We start from the raw sequence: 21293 nt of genomic DNA, 5'->3' as shown, positions 1-21293 counted from the left end.
TCTCGGCTGCACTACAGTTTGGAATTCATGACTGAAGATGTGCCCAAATATGATATGAACAATATTTACTTGGCAGAAGTAAAACTTGGCTCGGTTTTTCCACCGAAAAACAGAGAGGGATGTCGAACAAGAGAAGAAAAGCGGAGATACGGATTCTGTTGGACAATATGAAAAGGAAATTAAACAACACACAAACCAGTCTCGAGATAAAGATTGTTTTCAGGGTGAGCTCTATCCCACGACAGCACTGATGTCTCTTTTCGTTGTCGTAAATGCCCATTAAATGTAGTTTAATGGCTATAAGACTTTATTAGGCTGCTATAAACTGATTCCGATGTGTATTGAAGGTACAAACAGTTCAGGTACATCTGAGTCTTGTTGTTCCTACTGTAGAATAGCAGACTGATGAGGACAGTGGTAAATGAGGGGAAAAGCGGCAATCAGCTCCAGGTGTCTCTGATAAGGCTCGCATGCCACGGTGGGGCTGCAGCAGTTAGCTGGAGGAGACCTGTACGGGCCGACGCATGGGGCTCCCAGCCCAGATGGGAGGGAACGGGGTGGGAGGGGCAGTGAGAGAGAGGGAGACACTGAGAGTGGGTGAGGCAATTGGGAGAAACAGAGTGAGACAGATAGGAGAGGGGCGAGGAAAAATGCCCCTCATCGCCTCTCATTCTGACGCATACATGCAAGCAAAACATGCACGCGCACACTCGGATCTTCAAAGCCGACTGCTTTTCATAGTCTCCCTATTAGCTAAAGAGATTACATCTGGGGCCCTGAACCAAATAAATAAGGTGAGAGGAGTATCAGAGCTCAGTCTGCTCCACCTCAGGATCCTCTCAGCACTTCGGTGGTAAGCAGAAAAGGAAACCCACTCTTAATCAGAGGGACATTGAGAGAGCTGGACACAGCAGGGATTACAGTTTTTTTTCTACTGTGGATTCCTCTCGTTTCATCGAGAACAGATTCGCTGGCCTGTTGCATTCGGGTCGTTTTGCCATTCTTCTCCAGAACATTTTCCTTGCCTCTTGCTGTCCTCATTTTCCCCCTGTCCAACAGAACAGGGGTTCTTTACTGGATTGTACGTGGGAGAGCAGGAGGAGGTGAAGCGGTTCCCCGCGGAGGTGTTTTGAGTTATGGATGTTGACGCATTCCTTCTGGACACGAGGAGAACCGAATCCAGCCTGAGCAGCACAAGCAGACGCTACCACCACGGACGCTTCACTGGGCTTCACCTCCTGGTATCACCCTTTCTCCCGGCCAGCTCTTCAGCATGTACCTTTCTGTGAAGCTCTTCCCAGTCTTCCGAGCTCCAGGACAATGTGCAAATGGAAAGTGACTAAGGGTGCCTCAGCCTGGTTCCGTCTGTCCTGCCTTTCCCTGCCGCTGCTGCTCCTGCTCCTGTGTTCAGCTCTGCCTGTGGCCTGCCATGACACCCACAGGGCCGTTCGTGCCCCGAGGGGCGCCAACTCCTCGTCGTCTGCCGTGGTGGGGCGGCATGTGCGCAGCTACAACCACCTCACGGGGGACGTGCGCAAGAGGAAACTCTTCTCCTACCAGAAGTTCTTTCTCAGGATCGATAAGAACGGAAAAGTCAACGGCACAAAAAGCAAGGACGATCTGTACAGTGAGTAACGCCTGTTTTTCTCCTCTTTTCTTTCACATGTGGGTCCCATAGAAGAAATGGGACTGCTTATTTCCTGCCTCCTTTGATTTTGCAGTCAAACATCCAGCAGATAATATAAACCTTATCTGATGTTGGTGGGCGCGAGCTGCTGTGCGTTGAGTTGGGCTTTGCACGTGTTGCTGAGAGGTAGTCGGCTCTAATGTTAGTCCTTAGGTTTCAGAGTGCAGATTTATTCGTAGCAGGTTTCCTGGAACCAATTTGAAATTACCAGGGGAGCCTTTCCTTTCTGTAAAATGTGCAAACTATTGGAAGTTACTCCCGAACATCACGCAGTCCATCCGTTATCTTTATTGAATGAATGATGCATTTATATAGCGCTTTATTGTGTATTGCTGTACACCCAAAGCGCTTTACAATCATGTGGGGGGGTCTCTCCTCAACCACCACCAGTGTGCAGCATATTACTGCTGCCATAACTCCCTTGTCGGTGCAACAAATGCCATACTTTAAAGATGTTATTCATTTCAAGCACATGTCAGGTGGTTCTTTTTTTCTGTTGAACGTGTTATCGTGTTCATTTATGAATAATCAGAAGAATTTCAATGTAACAATTTGTAGCATGCCCAGACACCCGGCAGGGAGCTCAAAGCACCTGGCCACCACACTCTCAAATCTCCCTCTGCACTTTTTCGTTAGTAGGTTGCACACACATTGCCGCTAATAAAAAAGGCTTTGACATATGGGTCCCATGTGCATGCTGCTCAGCTTTTTAGACTAGGGTGTACTGGAACTCCGCAAGACATGGCTGTGGGTATTTCAATTAGCCGAACTGCCTCTTAAATGTGTTGCACAGAAAGTCTCTTAATAAATCCAAGACCAGCCTTGAAGAGTTCTGGAAGCCTTTCAACTACCATCAAAGAGTTTGTCCAGAAAGCTGGACACTGTTAGGTCCAGTGTTATAGAGGTTAAACATTTACAGTTATATTTATTAATGGATGCTTGAAAATAAATAAATAAAATAAATGTGTGTCAGCTTTTTTCAAATGTAAATTAAATAGAAAAAACATGCCTGTTAAAAATAAAAATATCCACGTTTTTGTACGTATCATATGCCAGTGATCTCTGTACATGTTAAAAGATTCCTGCCACTCGCTCACCACTTGCAAAAAATTGCACAGCTCCCACAATTACCCTTAGACATGAAGCATACTGGTTATAATGTTCCAGCTAGATGCATAGAGTTTCAGTGGGGATTCACTTCTTGTTTCAGTGCTGATATATATGAAGTGTGGATATGGCCTGGAATGTCTGCGGGAGGCATAGCAAAGGGGAACCACTTGTTGGTGAATGGATCATTTCTCCAAAACAGATTGGACCTCTGCCATCACTCTGCCTTCCCTGTGCTTTTTTGCAGGCGCTTTAATTGAATTCAAATGGCCTCTGGTGCCCACAAGGTAGCAGCAGTGCTCACTGCGTCCCTCGCTTCAAAACAGCGGCGCGGTGAAATGTTAGTGTGCGGCGTTTACGACAAGCGTGTTTGCTTGATTTATTCTGTAATCAGAGGCCATTGTTGTTGCCGCAAAAACCTGTAAAATGGCCAGAAATGAGTGGCTTGCTATGTTATGTATCATCATGTACTTGAAACATCAAAACATCCTCAAATGATTTTACTCCAGTTGGAGCCACTGGCATTTTAAAAGGAACCAGTCCCTTTGCGGTATAATATTTCTCTCAAGTTAACAAAAAGAATATTCCCATGAACAACACGGCGTGTTATTGTATATAGACTGACGTCATGTCGACAATTATCTTTGTTTGAAGGCCCGGTGTTTGAATAGAACTGAAGACCGTGCATAGATCTGAGCTGTCAAATTATTATTTTTTTAAATATTTTTAACTTCCACGTTTAATGTTTATGAAAAGAATACTTTGCGTTGAGCTGAAATTAACTGTCGAATGAAACTACATTCGAGTTACAGGACATACTTTTGGAAAAGCAAAAGTGGAAGAAATTACGCCTTTTTATTTTAAAGAGACATTAATGTAGCCTATTTACCAGCAATGCACATATAAAATGTCACATCTTGATGCAAAATTTACATTTACTCCCCCATAAACACTTGCAGTAAATCGAAAGTCCGTATTTTATGAGTGGGCCAATATTTGTTTTGCATATTTGATGTGGAAAAATATTTGCAAAGAGCCTAAGTATGATAGATTGTTACATTTCCCAGATTCAAACTCCCAGTCAGAGAGTCTCTTTGTCCATGTTTGAGTTCTCCAGTCCAGCCTTCTTTAGCTTTCAAGTCCACAAAAGACCTGTCTATGTGCAGCTTGAAATCCTATCCCACCCATATTGTTTGATTTCCTTTCAGAATCCATCAGCTCAGTATCACTCTTGTCACATTGTGTTTCCCCCAAGACATTTTTTGAAACGGCACCCCGTGTTGGAACTCGGAGCTGTCCTCGGTGTATTGAGCGAGCCTAACAACAAGCTCACTGTGATGCAAAAGCTCTCACACGGACCGGCCGGAGTTTAATCTTTCTTTTCCTGTTTTGATCTTGTTTGTCTTCTCTTTCTTCTGCGCAATTGTTTTGTGTTTATCACACGGCGCTGATGAAAATGTCAGTATCGACACGAGCGCAAAACCTCTGGTGTTGGCATGGCCGGAGGAAATTGTTAATGAGGATCATTAGTCTTTGACAGCTTTGATTGAGGGGATTTGTCCGATCAGAGTTCAACTACTGGTTGAATCGTAAGGTCTAAAGTGCAGGGGTCTTTCCAATCATCGTGTCAGCTCTTGGGCAGCAGATCAAACAAGGGTCAGGCCAGCGGTCATTATATGTCTCTCACTCCATTTGGAGTCAGTTTAATCTAATAGGGCTCAATTAAGAATACAGATTATTGCTGGTCTAATGAGGTGTTTCCAGGCCAAACTCCATTAGTTTTGGTCAGAGTGGCACACTTGATGGCTGTTTTTCTTCATGAGAGAATATAAATTACTCAGTTTATTTCAGGTGTTGAGTTTCTTTGTATCCGTTAGGCGGAACCTTATCAACTATATAGCAAACAAACCCTTGCTTTTGTTTGCTGAATGAATGCTAATGTTCATAACTTGTCTTTCCTCCTGCATTCCATCAACTTCTGTCAGTTTACCTTTTATAAAAGTTTTTTTTGCCATTTTAATGAGAAAGAAAGATGAATAAGCCTATTCTGTCAAGTGTTTCTCAGAAACTAGCATGGAAGGACACAGCCTGTTGGGCAGCGTTGTGCTGCATTGTTGTTATGAATTTTCAGAGCCTGGTGTGACATTAAATCTTTCATCAATAACAATAAAAAGATAACTGCAAGCAGCTCTCAGCACGTCTGCTGAGACAAAATGGAAAACAATCAACTGATGCTAGTTAGTATGCCAAAATCATAAATGTTCCTAATATTTGAAAATGCTATTATTAATTTCTATTAAAAAATAAACTTATATTAAAATAATTATGTGGTACTTCTGCATACAAGCTGAGGTAATTTATTATTATTATTATTAATAATAATAATATATATATATATATATATATATATATATATAAAATATGTATTTCTGTTAAATAAACCATTATTCAGCCTTTTATTTACAAATTACATCTAGCAAATTCTAACAACAAAAAAACTAAATGACCTACAAAGCTTTTGACTTTGGTACTTTACCTTCTTTTTGAGCATCAACATCATTTTTGGTGCCACCATGAACCGAAGTGAAGTGTTCTTACTCACTATGACCAGTTTTTGTTAATGATAGGCCTACAGATTCATTAAACACCTTTTTGTCATTGCATTCATGCGCATAGTAAACATGTCTGTGATTGGCCATAGTGTCCAACCACTGCAAAAACGCATGTTGCAAACAAATAAATTGTGAAGCCTTATTAGTTAGTGATAATTTTCATATGATATCTGATCACAGATTTATAATCTATATGATTGCATGTTCATCATAACATTGGTTTATTCAGTTACCTCCTGCTTTACAGCTCAAATGTAGTTGTAAAATGACTCACTGGTGTGAATGAACGTGCAATGTATGACTTTGAATGACATGTTGCCTGCCATGGCACTCTTCAGAAGTGTGTGTGTGCATGCTCTCTGTGGTTACGGTGCCCGTTTATAGCTCCCGTGGGAAATCCCAACCACACAAGTAATAAAAATGACTTATGAGGATTGAGATGATGTTCAAAAGGTTAGTGTCAGTGTTTCATTCTCTTTGACCTTGACGTTCTCATAGATTTTCTCCTTTCTGATTCATAAATAACAGAGCTGTTTTTTTACAAGACATTTTGAGGATCACTACAAGATACACGGCCCTCAAAAATGCAACATGCTGATAGTTTTGACATGTTTATTTATAAGCTGTCCATTGTTCCATTTAGTTTGTTCCATCTACAATAATATTCAAAAGTTTGTGGTCAATAAGTTTTTTTTTGTTTAAGAAATTAATACTTTTATTCAACAATTACTTAATAAATTTATCAAAAGTTACATTAAAGACATTTATAATGTCTTTACTGTATAAATGCTGTTCTTATGAACTTTTTATTCGTCAAAGTATCCTGGGGGGGGGGGCAGTTTCCACAAAATAGTAAGCAGCATAACTGTTTTTAAAATTGATAATAATAATCAATCAGCATGTTAGAATGATTTCTAAAAAATCATATGAGACTGAAGACTGGGATAATGGCTGCTGAAAATTTGGCTTTGCCGTCACTAGAATAAATTACATTTTCAAATATATTAAAATAGCTATTTTCAATAGTGTTTGTGATTAAATAAACACAGCCTTAGTGAGGAGATAAGAAACTTCTTTCAAAAACACTTTTGAATGGTAATTCTAAATATTTTATTAAAAAGTGTCTCATTTATTTTAAAAGCTAATATGTTTAAACAGATGCTAAAATGAGTGGGCCAATATTCACACTGATCTACAATTATTATATATGAGTTATTGTGAAAGTTGTTTTTAGCACTTCATGCTTAAAGGAGCACGATTTAAAAAAAAAAATAATGTGCCATAATTTGTATTTTATCATTTTAACACGTAAAATGAGGTAAAAGTCCATGTTTTCAAAATCATGTAAAAGTACACTTTAGACTGTTGTACCCACAACATGTGTATATTCTGTAGTAGCAGCTCAACATCTTCATCTAGTTAATACATCCAGTTTTCCCTTCTGAAAGTTCAACTTGGAGGAGTGGAAGACCAGATGTATGCCTAACCTCTGACCCCATTACCTAACGCAGAGCACCATTTGTGCCATGAGATGTTCTTGGGAGAAACAGCACTGTCTCTTTTCTGCTGTGGTCTGTCTGATTGCCAACAGACGGTGACTAAAAGCACACTTGCCCACAAACCATTGAGACAACAATTGCTTTGGAATTGTTTTCAGGAAACTATAAGCTTTGAGGTGAGCAGTTTACGTAGTAAGACAGACAAGTTTTAAGCCAGGTACAGGGAGTTATGATAACTGTGATATCTACAAACACATGTTGTTCTTTTTATGTTTATCAAGCCATTCAAAAGGAAAGATTGAGGGAATGACTTTGCAAGATCTTTCAGTGTCCTATAAATCTGTTAAGTGTTTGATACAGCACTGGACAAATGAGAGCAGGGTGAAGCTTTCCTCAAACACATCTTCTCACAAGCTCTAAGGGGAATTCCTAAGCGATGTGTGCTTGAACAGATGGCGGCGGTTGGCGCATCAAAGCACTGAAGAGAGACGAGGACCAGTGCGAGCAGAGATCTGGCCTGTCAAAGAAGAGAGCAGGAAGTTTGAGTGGTCTTGCATTGGTTCCCATTAAGATGGGTGTTTGCTTTGACATTTAGGAGGAGGTTGGAAACTGTTTGCCACCACAGAAGGTTGTTTGGATGTTTGGGTATGTTATGTATGTGTTTGGGATGATGCATGCATGGTTGCATGTGCGGAAAGTATTTCAGTGGTTTCATTGCCCAGGCAATGCAAACACTGAACAAATCTGTCTGTCATCAAAAAATTAGTTGAGCACAAAATCTTCAGTCCCCTGACAGTGTGCAGGGTGGTTAACAAATGCCTGGACAGGTAGTCAAACAAAAACATGATACTTAACATGCTCTGAAGATCTAGAATAACATGAAATATGTGAAGAGTTTAGGGATAATAATTCATCCAAAAATGATAATTCTGTCATCATTTACCCTCATGTTGTTCCAAAAAAAACATTTTCTGCTGTGAAACAAAATATGTGTGTAAATGTAAATCTCAAAACAACCCATTATATAGGGGCTCTGAGTATGGAGCGTAGCAACTGGAAGAGAGAAAGAAGAATTGTACTCATATTCTGACTTTCTCTTCTTTATGTGCTTCTCTGTTTCAATGAGTCACATTTTAGCAGATTTATAGCGGGAGAACAGCACTACTGTTTTCACTACTGTCTGAGGACGCATTACGTAATATGAAATAGAGCTGGTTCTTGTGTTTTAAGCTCAGACTGAAGACATGCACATTTGAACCATATACCCCTGAGCACCGTAATGTTATCATGTATTCAAATACACATCATCCATAGGGCAAGTCACAGTCCTTAAATCATGTGTCCCTTTTAGCTTTTTAACATTTCAAAATCCAATGTTTTTTTTAGGCCAAGCACACACTACAAGACTGAAGACTGCATGCACACACTTATATATAATTTACTAGGACTAGATGTTAGAATCCCTTGACATTCAGCAAGCACAATTGTTGGAGATGTCCTCTTGGATGGAGTTAAATTGGGGGATGACCGCCTGGTGCCTCCAACACGACACATCATCAGTTGTGCACCCCGGCCTCATTGGGTGTTTCGGGCTTTTATCACAATACACCCTCACCCGAGGCTGGCCCACCACAGGCTGATCAGACCTGGGTGTGTGTCGCACCGGAGGCTCCATGAGGTCACTTGGGCGCCCATACAGTCTCCTTCCGCTTCAGCCACAGCCAGTGACTGCTTCTTTCAGTAGCAGTTGCAAGGTCTTTGATGGTCTTCCGCTGAGCCTGTCCTCTGAGTCCAACCTCCTTTAACAGCTTTATGGTGGAACTAGCTACAAAACCCCTGCAGCCCACTTCCACTGGATGCAGATTTACCTTTCATCCCCGGTCCTCTGCTTCGGCAGCCAAATCTGCTTATCGCAACCTTTTCCTTTCAAATGCTTCAGTGATAGCTTCCTCCCACGGCATTGTCAATTCCACTATAAAGACATGTCGACAGGATTTGGACCAAAGGACCAGGTCTGGGCGCAGGTTGGTCGCTGCAATTTTGGGTGGGAAGGTAAGCCTCTGACTTAAGTCTACTCGCATTTCCCAGTCCCGGGCTGCATTCAGTGGGCATGAGTCTGGAGGCGATCGATTCACCCCTTCCCGGACGAAGGATGTTGGTTGGCGGAAAGTAGTCTGGGCTTCCAGGGGCATGGCGTTAACAGTTACCCTCTTACTCTCCAGTGTACCAGCCAGGCACTTCAGCACTTGGTTGTGGCGCCAAGTGTATCTGCCTTGCATAAGGCTGGTCTTACATCCCACCAGGATGTGTTTCAGTGTTGCTGGGGCAGAACACTGGATCCTCTCCAAACCACAGATGTAGGTTGGTTGGAGAGGGCAGGACTCTTGTTCATGACATTTGCTGGGTTTAATCTCCATTCGTGCCCATCTGATGTTTCCCTGGAGTTTGTACAGCAGGTGTTTGGTGCATGCGTTAGTTGTTGTTATGGTCGTAATGTCATCCATATACGCCCTGATTGGAGGAAGCCACAGCCCACTCTTCAGACGTTCCCCTCCAACTACCCAACAAGATGCCCGAATTATTAACTCCATTGCCATGGTGAAGGCCAGTGGGGAGATGGTGCAGCCCGCCATTATGCCTATTTCCAAGTGCTGCCAGGCAGTTGTACTATCCTAAGTTGTAATGCAGAACTGGAGGTCCTGGAAATAGGCTTTAACCAGCCTTGTGATGACCTCTGGGACTTGGAAGAAGTTGAAGGCTGCCCACAGCACCTCATGAGGCACTGACCCGAATGCATTGGCAAGGTCTAAGAAAACCACATGCAAGTCTTTCTTTACCTTCTTGGCCATTTGTACCTGGTGCCAGATGACATTTGCGTGTTCCAAGCATCCTGAGAAACCACTTATCCCTGCCTTCTGCACTGAGGTGTCAACATAATTGTTATTTTGCAGAAATGCTGAAAGTCTTTGGGCCACCACACTGAAGAAAATGTTGGGGGTCCTGTGTACAACTGGTGCTCAGGTGGTTGGATTGGTGGCATGTCATCGGGGATGGTGGCTGGCACATGTCTCTGATTGTCGGAGTAGGTCTTTCTCAGGTACTCCTCCAGTTCTCTCACAGGTACTTTGAGAGTCCCGGTTTTCTCCTTGACAAAGAGGTCTTTGGCGAACTTGTAGGGATCTCTATAGAAGGCAGTCCTTGTTCGCTCTTTCTTCTTATGTTGCTTTCTCAGACCTTCTGCTCTTCGTAGCGTTGAAAGGCGCCACTTGCTGTCGGCCTGCAACACCTCAATTCCTTCCCTTTCCATTTCTGTGGCCTTCTTCCACTGTCTTCTCAGGCATCTTCTCTCTTTCACAAGTCGATTAATCTCTTCTTATCTCCTGGATTTAAGATGGACTGAGGGTTCCTTCTGAGTACTGTGGACCTTGCGTTTCACTCCGAAACTCTCTAAGCCATAGCTATAGATGATCTCTCCTATCTTCTCCAATTTTCTTTCGGCACCTCCTTTCAGACCTTCTAGGAGATGGACGAGGTCTGTGTCGATGGCTCCCCACTCCTTTTTCTGGCAGGATTAAGGCCACAGAATTTGAGGTTTTCGTCCAATCATTTTCCTCTCTACCGCTGGCTGTGTCTGGACAGGGTCTGGGCTCATGTCCGTTGGTGGAGCTGTGCTTGACAGAGCTTCACCTGGGGTGCTGATACCCTGTGGGCTGTGGTGAGTATCCTGCCACTGGGCTTCATCCGACTGATTTGCCCTACCTCTAAGGAAGTAGTGGTCAATGCGGGGTCCCTTGGTAAACTCTTTAAAGAGTTACTGTTTCTTGTATGCACAGTCGCAGACTTTGTTACAATTGTAAACCAAAAATGCAACATTTGACTTTTGCTTCCCACTCTCGCACCTTGTAGTGTGTCTGTGCTTGGATTAGCAGGCTGGTCATAAAGCCCTAAAGACAGAAGTGCAATGGAGTTACTGTGAGATCTCAGAAGATAAACTGGTGGATGGGAGGGAGAACAGATTGCATAACTCTCTTTACCATTGAGTTTGCATTGTGCTCTATGAGCAAATTTCAGTAGGAAAATCAGTAATGAAAGCTTGTTCATGAGGTGCTGAAAAAATGAACAAAATTGTTTTAAGAAAAATCATCATTATTCACAAAGCTTTTAACACATCTCTGAAAAAAAGTATAGATGTTATTCTGAGTCTGTCTTCAGAGGCCACATATGCTTTCTGTAAACCATCTTGAAAGGCTAATTTTATTTTGTTTTCATGATTGAGATCATCAGGTTATCATCATCTGATCTGTTTTGTAGCTTTTAACATAAAAACGTTGCATTTCTCCATACAATCCAACAAACAATAGGCGGAGCGGAGGTGCTAAAATCTTCTAAAGGACTGCACACAAACACTGCTGTCCTTCTAGTTCATTCAAAGTTGCTCTACACTGCAAAAACTGATATTCTTATTTGTCTTGTTTTTAAGTAAAATTTCTGAACATTCTTAAATAAAGATACATTTACTTGAGAAACATTTACTTGCACCAGAAAACTAAGATTTAATATCATAAAATTAGGTGACTTCGTGCTTAAAACAAGAAAAATAGCTTTTTCACCTTAAGTCATTTTGCCTGTCAAGTAAAAGTATCTTGATTTAAGAATGTTTAGATATTTGTACTGGTTTCAGCAGAGCTAGGATGGGATAATGAGACCGGCCCTCCAAACCCGTCCACTGATCTCCCTGAGCCCAGGAGCCAGGGGCCCGCAGAACCCAGATCAAAGGTCCAAGTCACTGTCATCAGAAGCCAATGATGGGTCAGCAGCAAAGATGCCTTTTAATGGGGACCCTTTTCCCTTTATGGTCCTGAAGGCGGGTGGTTAATTGAAAAGACGTGTGTTTCAGAGGCGTGGCGGTCCGAGTTTCCCAGGACAATTAAGCATCCTGGTGTAATATATGACTTGACTTATTCAGGCTTTACACCGGTGTGGAGAGCTGACAAGTAGTTGAGGGTTCCCGAATGCAAGTAAGATTTATTTATTAAAAATATTTATTTATTTATTTTGACGTCTTTAAAAGATCAATCTGAATGCTGCCAGGGAAAAGTCCGTCTGCCTGATAAAAATTGTTGTTTTCAAACACGTTTGAAGTGGATGGGGGTCTCTTTCACTCTCTCGCAGGCTTTGGTGGTGATGCAGGTTGCACAAGGCTACAAATACTAGGCTTTGGGGTTTTTTGTAATTACCACAAGATGCGATAACCTGAGTTCTGTCACCCTGCCAAGAAAACATTGAACGCCGTTAAGTGGGAAGGGGGGGGGGGGGGGGGGGGGGCGGCCACCTACAGAGCCTGGGGCAAGAGCCAAGTCTACTGAGGGAAGATCACGCTAGGCTACAGGTGGGACTCTCTGGACCACCGTTGGGCCATGGGCAGTGTAATGTCACAGACACATGGCCACTCACAGGCAGGGTTTGAGTAAGGTGGGGCCAGGCTTGTTAAAATGCCGAGGCTTTTAAGTCTTTGTAATCCAAGCCCTAACGGGGAGTAAAACAAGAATACTTGGAGGATTAGGTTGCACTGCAAAATTCTCTCTTTTTTTTCAAGAGAATGCCTTGGCTAGTGCTTTGAATAATGCAGGCAGTGAAATCGTGTTTGTCAGAATACCGGAGCACAATGATATAGATGTAACAAAACATTGGGTCTGCCAGGAAAACTGTTTAAAAGTAATCATGCTCTTATGAGTCAAGACTTTACTGTCTGTAGAGCGGCCATTCTCAAACTGTGCTGTGTGAGAGATTCCAAGTGGCCTGGCTGATAATATAAAATAAATTACACATATATAAAATATAAAAAATAAGGGCCTGTGAGTTGATTGGCTGACGTAATATATAAAGAATAAGAAATACATAGCTTATAACTAATAAATAACTAATAACCATCAAGTACATTATCTTAGTAGCAGAAGCCATTTATTATTATTTAAAATATTATTAATTATTTGTTAAAATAAAATGTATAATAAAAAATACAAGTAATATAAATAATATATCTAAAAAACCGCTGAAATAAAATAAAATATAAATATGACATTAAAAGCTTCGGTAAAAGTTAGAAATGTTGCCTTGGCAAATAAAATAAGTTTAAGCTGAAGCACTAAAGTTATTACAACTGAAATAAAAATAAATTAAGCATCTTAAAAATAATTAAAAAATACAAATTTGTGATGAAGGGCTTCTGCTACTTTGATGATTACTCAGTGTTATTCGGTAACTGATAGTTATTAGTAATAGGATTATTTTTAAGTTAAGGACAGTTTGTATGCTGTTCAAAACTCAGATATGAGGTGTTAGGTGGTCTGCAGTTCCTGATTAAGAACCACTACTGTAGAGGTTTGTTGAGGTTTAACTCTTACATGACTGTGCGTATTCACTTTAATGAGCCAAATAAAACTGTAACAGACTTGTTGCACGCACAGCTGTTGTTCTTGGTAATGTCTTAAAAATGTTGATTAGATAATATGTGCTTGAGAGCTTACTGCACTTCAGACACTGGCCTTAAAACATTTCATTATACTTTTAGGTCAAATCTCACATTAAATAACTGGTATTTGGCAGAAATCTGAAATGAAAGAGAGGCAGATCTTAAATGTTTATGGTGTGGAAGAAGAAAGCATGTAGAGAGACCTGTTGCTTATGTGCCTCAGAGATGTTTTGGTTTTGTAAATCCAGCCTTTTGTTGCAGACCTGCATTTCAGCTTCAATGCAGACAGGAGAAACACTCCTGGGACTCGTGAGAGAGTCGTAAAAAAAAAAAAAAAGACTCCAGCGTGTTTTGGTTTGACAGACCACATCAAATAGCCGAAAGCAAACAGGTGGTTTCTGCCAGACGATTCAGGCTTTATTTTGACATAGCACGCTTTAAAGAGCAGCCACCAAATTTACTGTAGACATGACATGTTGTTTGCACACATGACATGACATCATTCGCATAGGGATGGGTGCAACTGCATGATAAGTGTTTGAGATTTCTGGTCAAAATTTCGTTCCATTGCTTTTGTCCACTCTATTACTCTTTGATCATGGATTATTCCCCCTTAATCCTACCAAGTCTGTGATCCCATCTCCTTTTATTCTGTCGCTCTTGCTCATGAACCTGAGGCGAGGGAGGAGAGAGGATAGAAGACTAGGTCCTTACATCTTCTCTTGGTGATTGCAACCTGAGCCCATGTGGAGTAACAGCCTTCAGATCCACTTAATCCTCCTGTTGTAGCAGAGCTTGTGCTCCTGATCCACAGGTGTGGATTCAATTCCTCTGCGTCAAAAAACTTTCATGTCAATGTTAGGCATTTACAAACCATCCAAGACACAGAGGGTTTCACATAGTTCTGAAAGTAGATATGTAATATATTGACTTTTTACTGGAGTAGGCTGACTGACAAATAACTGACTGACAAATAAATCCAAAAAATTTTTTTTTTGATTGATTGATTGATTGATTGAATTGATTGATTGATTGATTGCTGTTTAGGCCAGTGTTGTAGAATTTGTTGTACAGCTTAAATGCAAAATATTTAAAAGGTTGTTGGTTAATTGAAATAAAGCTGAAAAAAAAAAAACTTAAACTTAAAAGGTTAGAAATGTTGCTTTGAAATGTGGATGTACTAAAATTCCTAAAATTAAAACAGAAATAAAAAAGTAATTAAATTATAAAATTTATAAATTATAAAAATAAAGGAATATAAAAATATTCAAAAATAAAAAATGACAAAAGTACATAACAAAATTACTAAAATATAATTTTAATGTAAAACTTCTATAAATAACTCCAAAATAACACTGCTTTAGGCTATTTTAAATAGATTATACCACAGTGGTAGGAATAGCATCAAATTAAGCAATCTAAATAATTATTTAAAAATAGCTAAAATAAATGTAATTATTTTACAGTTTTACTTATTGGTCTCCAAAAGCAATAGAAAAATAAAATGTATATAGATTCTGTGATTAGAATTTATGACCATCCAAAAGTAACAAATGGATTATGTTCTTGGACATTTAGTTTAGCTATCATTAATTCAATGTTAATAACTTAACCATGACTTCCTAGGTCAACCGGCATAACTGTGTTGGATCACCAACTAGACCAGCACGAATTACCCTGAACTAGTAAAAAGGTTGATGCTGGTTTTTTCAGCAGGATTGGTAGGCTGCTCACTTGCTTTAGAAGCTTGTTTTTGTACACTTTTGATGTGTTATTGAATAGTTGCAGATAAAAGCACTGAATTCACTTAAGCAGCAAGGTAAACTGAACTGCTCGTGTTCGTCAAAGGCCAGAAGCTGCAGGCAAAAGCTCTTTTAACCCCATACACAAACAACATAGGACCACATAGCCCTGTTTGCTACTAGGACATGCTTTGGTCTGGGACTAATCCCATCTAAAGCGTGATGGCTTTATGGGTTTACATAATTGCCTTTTAAAAGGCAAAACAGTAATGGTTACCACAACTTGAATCACTAATGGCTACAAACCTCTGCCAGCATGCCTTTCAGCTCTGAAAACTTCAACAAAGACCGCAAAATATGACTTTTTATGTCATAAATGAGCACTTTGGAACATAAGTACTCCTGCATGGGAGGATTTTCTGACTGTAGCACTGGGGTTATGAGGTGGATTGTGGGTAAAGTTCGTGGAGGTCATTTCTGTGATGCTTTTACCTATATTTACATGTTGATATTTGTTACCTGTTCTATCATTTTAGGCTTGCATTTGTCATTATGCAATTACATGTTTCACATGACACCAGCATTGCACCTTGTTTAATGTAAAATAAGTATTTGCATAATTCCGAAAACTCTAAAACCTGCAATGTTTTAATGTGGACATTATGTAAATTATACGTTTACATTTGTTTTCTAGGTACACTCGAAATCAAGTCTGTGGATGTGGGCATCGTTGCCATCAAGGGGATTCAAAGCAATTACTACCTTGCAATTAACAAGAAAGGGGTGGTCTACGGGGCGGTGAGCATAATTTTCTCTTCATTTCTCTTTTAATTATAGTTAATGACTGGACTCCACAACAAATAATGATAACGTTTCATGATCCCATCCAAACCGAAGACGTCCATCTTATCGGAAATTGTTAAACAACATTCAGAATTTCTAAACTATTTATAGAAATTCAGCTCTTTACAAGCTTCCAGAAAGATCCGTCAGCCCTCGAGTCCCTCTCAGAGGCTTTGATGTCAGACAGCCTGCTCTATTTCTCATGTCTCGGGGCACTTAAAAAGCCCGGGGTTGTTTTAAAGGACAGTTCCACTCCATTGCCTGTAAATAATCCCCCAGCAAAAGTCGGCTTCAGCAAAAGAGTTCTGTCACCTTTGAAAAAGTAAGACGAGAAGGCCCTCTTCCTTACACTGTAGTCTCTCCTCCAATACTGCTCCATGCATGTGTTCTCCTCCATTCACAATCCAGCCATACAATCCCCTGCTCGCTCTTTGTTCCGAGTTCTCTCCAGCCCCATCGCCTTTCATTCATCCGCTCTTTTCCTAAAAGTGAAATCAACAGAGTGGAAGGGGAAAGTCCTAAGATGCAATCACCTGTGCCTCAGGTCTGTTGTACTTACTGTGGAAATTTTAAAAAAGTGACGTACACTACCATTTATATTATGAAAAAAAAAAGAAAATTCTGGAAATATATATTTCTTGTGATTTCAAAGGGTAAAATGGGGAAATGGGGAAATGGGGAATAAAAATCATCTTTATGATGATGCCTATATATATTAATTCTGAAAATAACAATATTTTAAAACAAACAAATAAAAAAATATTTTATATATATTTATATTTTATATAGTTTGAAAAATTTACAGATGTATAGAGTGATCATTTTAATGTGTCAATATGATATTGATTATATTTATAACAATATTTTGTATTTAAAATAGTTAAAATTATATACAATATTATATTAATTTTATGAAATGAATTTTTTTCTGAAAGTCATGGAAGCAATTTTTATAATGTTAAGATGAGAGAAGGTGAAAGATAGTAGTAGACAGTTTGGGGTGAAATGGGTGAAAATTTAATATTATATTATAACAATATTTTGTACATATAATAATGCAACCTTATAGCATAATATTATATCCAGCGCATCTTTCTAACACCGAGATACAAACAAAGGCTCGTTCAGGAACCTCCGGTGCAGAGAGTAGTGACGCGCTGGTCCTCCCACTCAGAGACTATGCTGCAGGCGGCGCTTGATGACGTCGACTGGGACATGTTCCGGGCGAGTTCTTCTGACGTCAGCGAGTTCACGGATGTAGCACTAAGCTTCGTAAACACGCTAACCGAGCAAGCTACAGAAACAATAACGATAAGGACATTCTCCAATCAGAAACCGTGGGTGGACAGAACAATCCGTGCCGCGGTTAACACACGCACCGCCGCTTACAATGAGGCTCTTCTGTCTGGGAATACGAGCGAGTACAAAGCATCGTGCTATGCTCTCCGACGCGCAGTAAGAGCCGCCAAACACAGATACAGAGAGAGAATTGAGTCTCATTTCCAGCTCAACGACTCTCGACGGATGTGGCAGGGACTGAGGACCATCTGTGACTTCGGAAACAAATCCTCCGCGGAGGTGAGGGCAGATCCGTTGCTGGCCGACGAGTTAAACATCTTCTACGGCCGCTTCGATGGCAACGGCGGCGGCGCGTTTCTGCCGACCAGCGCGTCTGGAAGCAACAGGCAGAGCAGCGATGATCCTGTAATCACCGTGTCGGAGGATGAGGTTCGGAGGGCGCTAAAGAAAGTGAACGTCAGGAAAGCAGCCGGACCTGATGGGATAACCGGCCGTGTTCTGAGGTCCTGCGCCGATCAGCTCGCTGGTTTGCTCACTTCTATCTTTAATGAGTCCCTTGCTACCGCCGTGGTTCCCACCTCATTCAAAAAATCCATCATTATCCCTGTGCCAAAGAACAATAAACCCTCTTGCCTGAATGACTATCGCCCAGTTGCCCTCACATCTATAGTCATGAAGGTTTTTGAGAGACTTGTAAAGAGCCACATTTGCTCCTCCATCCCTGATACTCTGGACCCTCTTCAGTTTGCCTATCGCCCAAACAGATCCACGGACGATGCCATTTCTCACGTTCTCCACTCTTCCCTCACACACTTGGATAGCAACAATGGAAATTATGTAAGGCTGCTATTCATTGACTATAGCTCAGCTTTCAACACTATAGTCCCCATCAAGCTGGCATCTAAACTCACAGACCTCGGCCTAAACTCCTCACTCTGTGACTGGATTCAAGACTTCCTCACCGGCAGACCTCAAGTGGTGAAAGTTGGCCAGTTCACCTCAAACTCCATCACTCTGAACATAGGAGCCCCACAGGGCTGTGTCCTGAGTCCCCTGCTCTACTCTCTCTACACGCATGACTGCGTGTCCTCTCACAGCTCCACATCCATTGTTAAATTCGCTGATGATACTGTGGTTCTGGGCCTCATCTCCAACAACGATGAGACCGCATACTTGGACGAGGTAGAGAGACTCACATCATGGTGCCAGGACAACTGTCTCTCTCTGAATGTGAGCAAAACTAAAGAGCTGATCATGGACTTCAGGAAGAGACCGCAGCAGCCCTACACTCCTCTTATGATCAGTGGGACCCCTGTGGAGAGGGTGAGCAGCTTCAAGTACCTCGGTGTAAACATCTCCGAGAACCTGACTTGGACTACACACATCCAAACACAGGTAAAGAAAGCCAGGCAAAGACTGTACCATCTGCGACAGCTGAGGAAATTCAGGGTCTCACCAGCAATCCTGAAAACTTTCTATTCAGGGACCATAGAAAGTGTATTGACTCAGTGCATCTCAGTGTGGTATGGAAACAGCTCCAATCAGGACTGCAAAGCACTACAGAGAGTTGTGCGCTTAGCTGAGCGCATCTCATGGTCTGCTCTCCCCTCTCTGCAGGACATCTACCTCAAACGCTGCAAAAATAGAGCTGTCAAAATCATCAAGGACTCAAATCACCCTGGTAACCATCTATTCACTTTGCTTCCATCTGGTAAGCGCTTCCGTAGCCTGATGGCAAAAACTGAGAGACTTAGGAGGAGCTTCTTCCCCCAGGCCATCAGGCTCCTAAACTCTAACTCTGTGTCATAACATCACTTGACTCCATGTAAATATCACCATATCAATAAGCTATTCATAATTTTTCTCTACCTCATATTGCTGCTATTATATACCCTGTACAACTTTTTTGCACATTATTTTGCACATTCCTCTTAGTACTATTTAAGTCAACAACATACTGACCTGCACATTTATATTTATATTTTTTATCTATCTTTTTATTTTATTCTTTTATTTTATTTTTTATTTATTTATTTATTTATTTATTTTTTTTTTTTCTACTTTTCTTCTCTTAATATTTGTATACTTTATAATTGCACTGTCCTTGGAGCGGACCTGACCTACATTTCACTGCTGGTTATACTCTGTATAATTGTGTATGTGACAAATAAAACTCTTGAATCTTGAATCTCTTGAATCTTGAATCTTGAATTTCATGAAATGCATTTTTCTAACTATAATATTGATATGGTTTGCATTCATTACTTTTTAAATAAATCAACAAACTGCACTGATATCTTGAACTGACTCAAGTATGTCTTCTTCTTTCAGAAGGATTTTGGTGTTGACTGCAAGCTGATAGAGCGGATAGAGGAGAACAGGTACAACACCTACGCCTCGGCAGAGTGGAGGAACAGGAAGAAGCCCATGTTCGTGGGCCTGATGGCCAACGGGAAGACGATGAGAGCCAAAAAGACCCGGAGAAAAAACACAGCCACACACTTTCTCCCCATTCCTATCGTGTAGCTACAACCCCACCGAAAGGGAACATTTAACTGCACTGAGGAAAGACTTGGAATTTTTCGACAGTTTGGAGAAGGCACTATGTAAAGGAACCAAGAGAACTCCTTTTCACTGAGTCCGATTGTTGTCACATATTTGTTTTTAAGTTATTGGCACCAGAGAAAACATGGGACATTTTTTTATGCCAAACCCTTTTCTAGCAAAGGAAAGGTTGGACCAAAACCTACGGAGAGGAATCGGACATTGCAATCTCCCAGAATGAACTGAAGAGACCTTTCACAGAGTGTATTGCTTGTGTGTATTTGTGTGTGTGACCTTTGGATGCAGTTATTTATGCTGTACTAACTCATACGAGACACTCTAACAGACTCTCAAACTCTGTGACTCAGTGGACTGAAAGTTATGCAAACACTTACTGGAAGCACTTGCTCAAGGTGCAAGACTGAGAGGCCGAGACGGAGACCCCGCATCCTTCATCCGAATTTAGTCAAGCTAGCACCATAGCGTAAAGAACTCTAACATTATTAACATGCAAAAGCCACTGTATTTGATATCTCCATTCTTTACCTGACTGCTTTGGAATAAATTATTTATTTTATGTAATATTTAAAGAAAAACAAAGGCAAAAAAACATGGAATGGACATTTTTTATCATTTATGCTCCTCTTTTAAAAAAGCTATTCTATCGGTTACACATGAATAAATAAATATATTTCTCCTTACCTAGCAGAAGTTGCGTCCGTGATGTTGAGAAAAGCTCATTTTCTTCTTTTATTCACTTCTCAGAGGTTAAATGCATCTGTAAAACAAATAATTTTGCTGCACTTGAGGGAAGGGGTGACACGGTTAATTCATTTTCTGTACCTTTAAAAACTACCAGCTTTAGTGATTTTCTCAGTCACAGTTTGCATGATAAAATACCATAATTGAAACCACACATCACTGTTTCATAAAGAAAACAATTTTAAAAAATCCCAGCGATAATTATGATTTCATCTCTAAAAGCATTCAAGAATTCAAAACACACAGTCTTCGGTCACTGCCACACATATTGTCCTAGTATCAGTCGTGGAAGGAACATTGTGCTTCAAGATTCTTTTAAAGCCGAGTTCACTTGTGCCCCAAAAAGTCTGGTAGGCCTACTCTGAAGTGAAAACATTCATCTTTGTTTATATTTTAGCTGTTATCAAAACCCACATATAAATCTATATCCACACTCAATGCCCTTTTGCTTTATTTTCAACTTTCAATCATCAAACTGCTCTACTAGCTCACTCACTTCAAAGAGTCAATGTGAAGGGCATGTGGTGTGTATGTAAATATTGGCAGTAGGTTATGGGCTGATTCTGATTATCTCTACTGTAGGCCTAACGCTTTTCCCCCTCTCAAACCTTCGGCACAGATCCAGCAATTAGATCGTGGCTTAATGGATAGAGAGTCAGACTTGTAGCCCAAAGGTCGGGGGTTCGAGTCTCAGGATTGTCGGTGGGGGGAGTGAATGTCCAGTGC

General features: G+C 40.8%; 1 protein-coding gene across 1 annotated transcript; it reads left to right on the top strand.

The window, feature by feature from the left end:
* The first annotated feature begins 608 nt into the window (after positions 1-608).
* On the top strand, positions 609-20512 carry LOC306856295 (fibroblast growth factor 10-like). The gene is made up of 3 exons (XM_079395473.1): positions 609-1627; positions 15814-15917; positions 19593-20512. The coding sequence occupies exons 1-3, from the start codon at positions 1321-1323 to the stop codon at positions 19785-19787; spliced, it is 606 nt and encodes a 201-aa protein (XP_079251599.1). The 5' UTR covers positions 609-1320; the 3' UTR covers positions 19788-20512.
* Positions 20513-21293: the final 781 nt, after the last annotated feature.

Source organism: Barbus barbus (genome assembly GCF_936440315.1).
Source record: "Barbus barbus genome assembly, chromosome: 36".
Taxonomy (NCBI): domain Eukaryota; kingdom Metazoa; phylum Chordata; class Actinopteri; order Cypriniformes; family Cyprinidae; genus Barbus; species Barbus barbus.
Note: the sequence above shows the minus strand (reverse complement) of the source record. Positions and strands in the feature narration are given on the sequence as shown.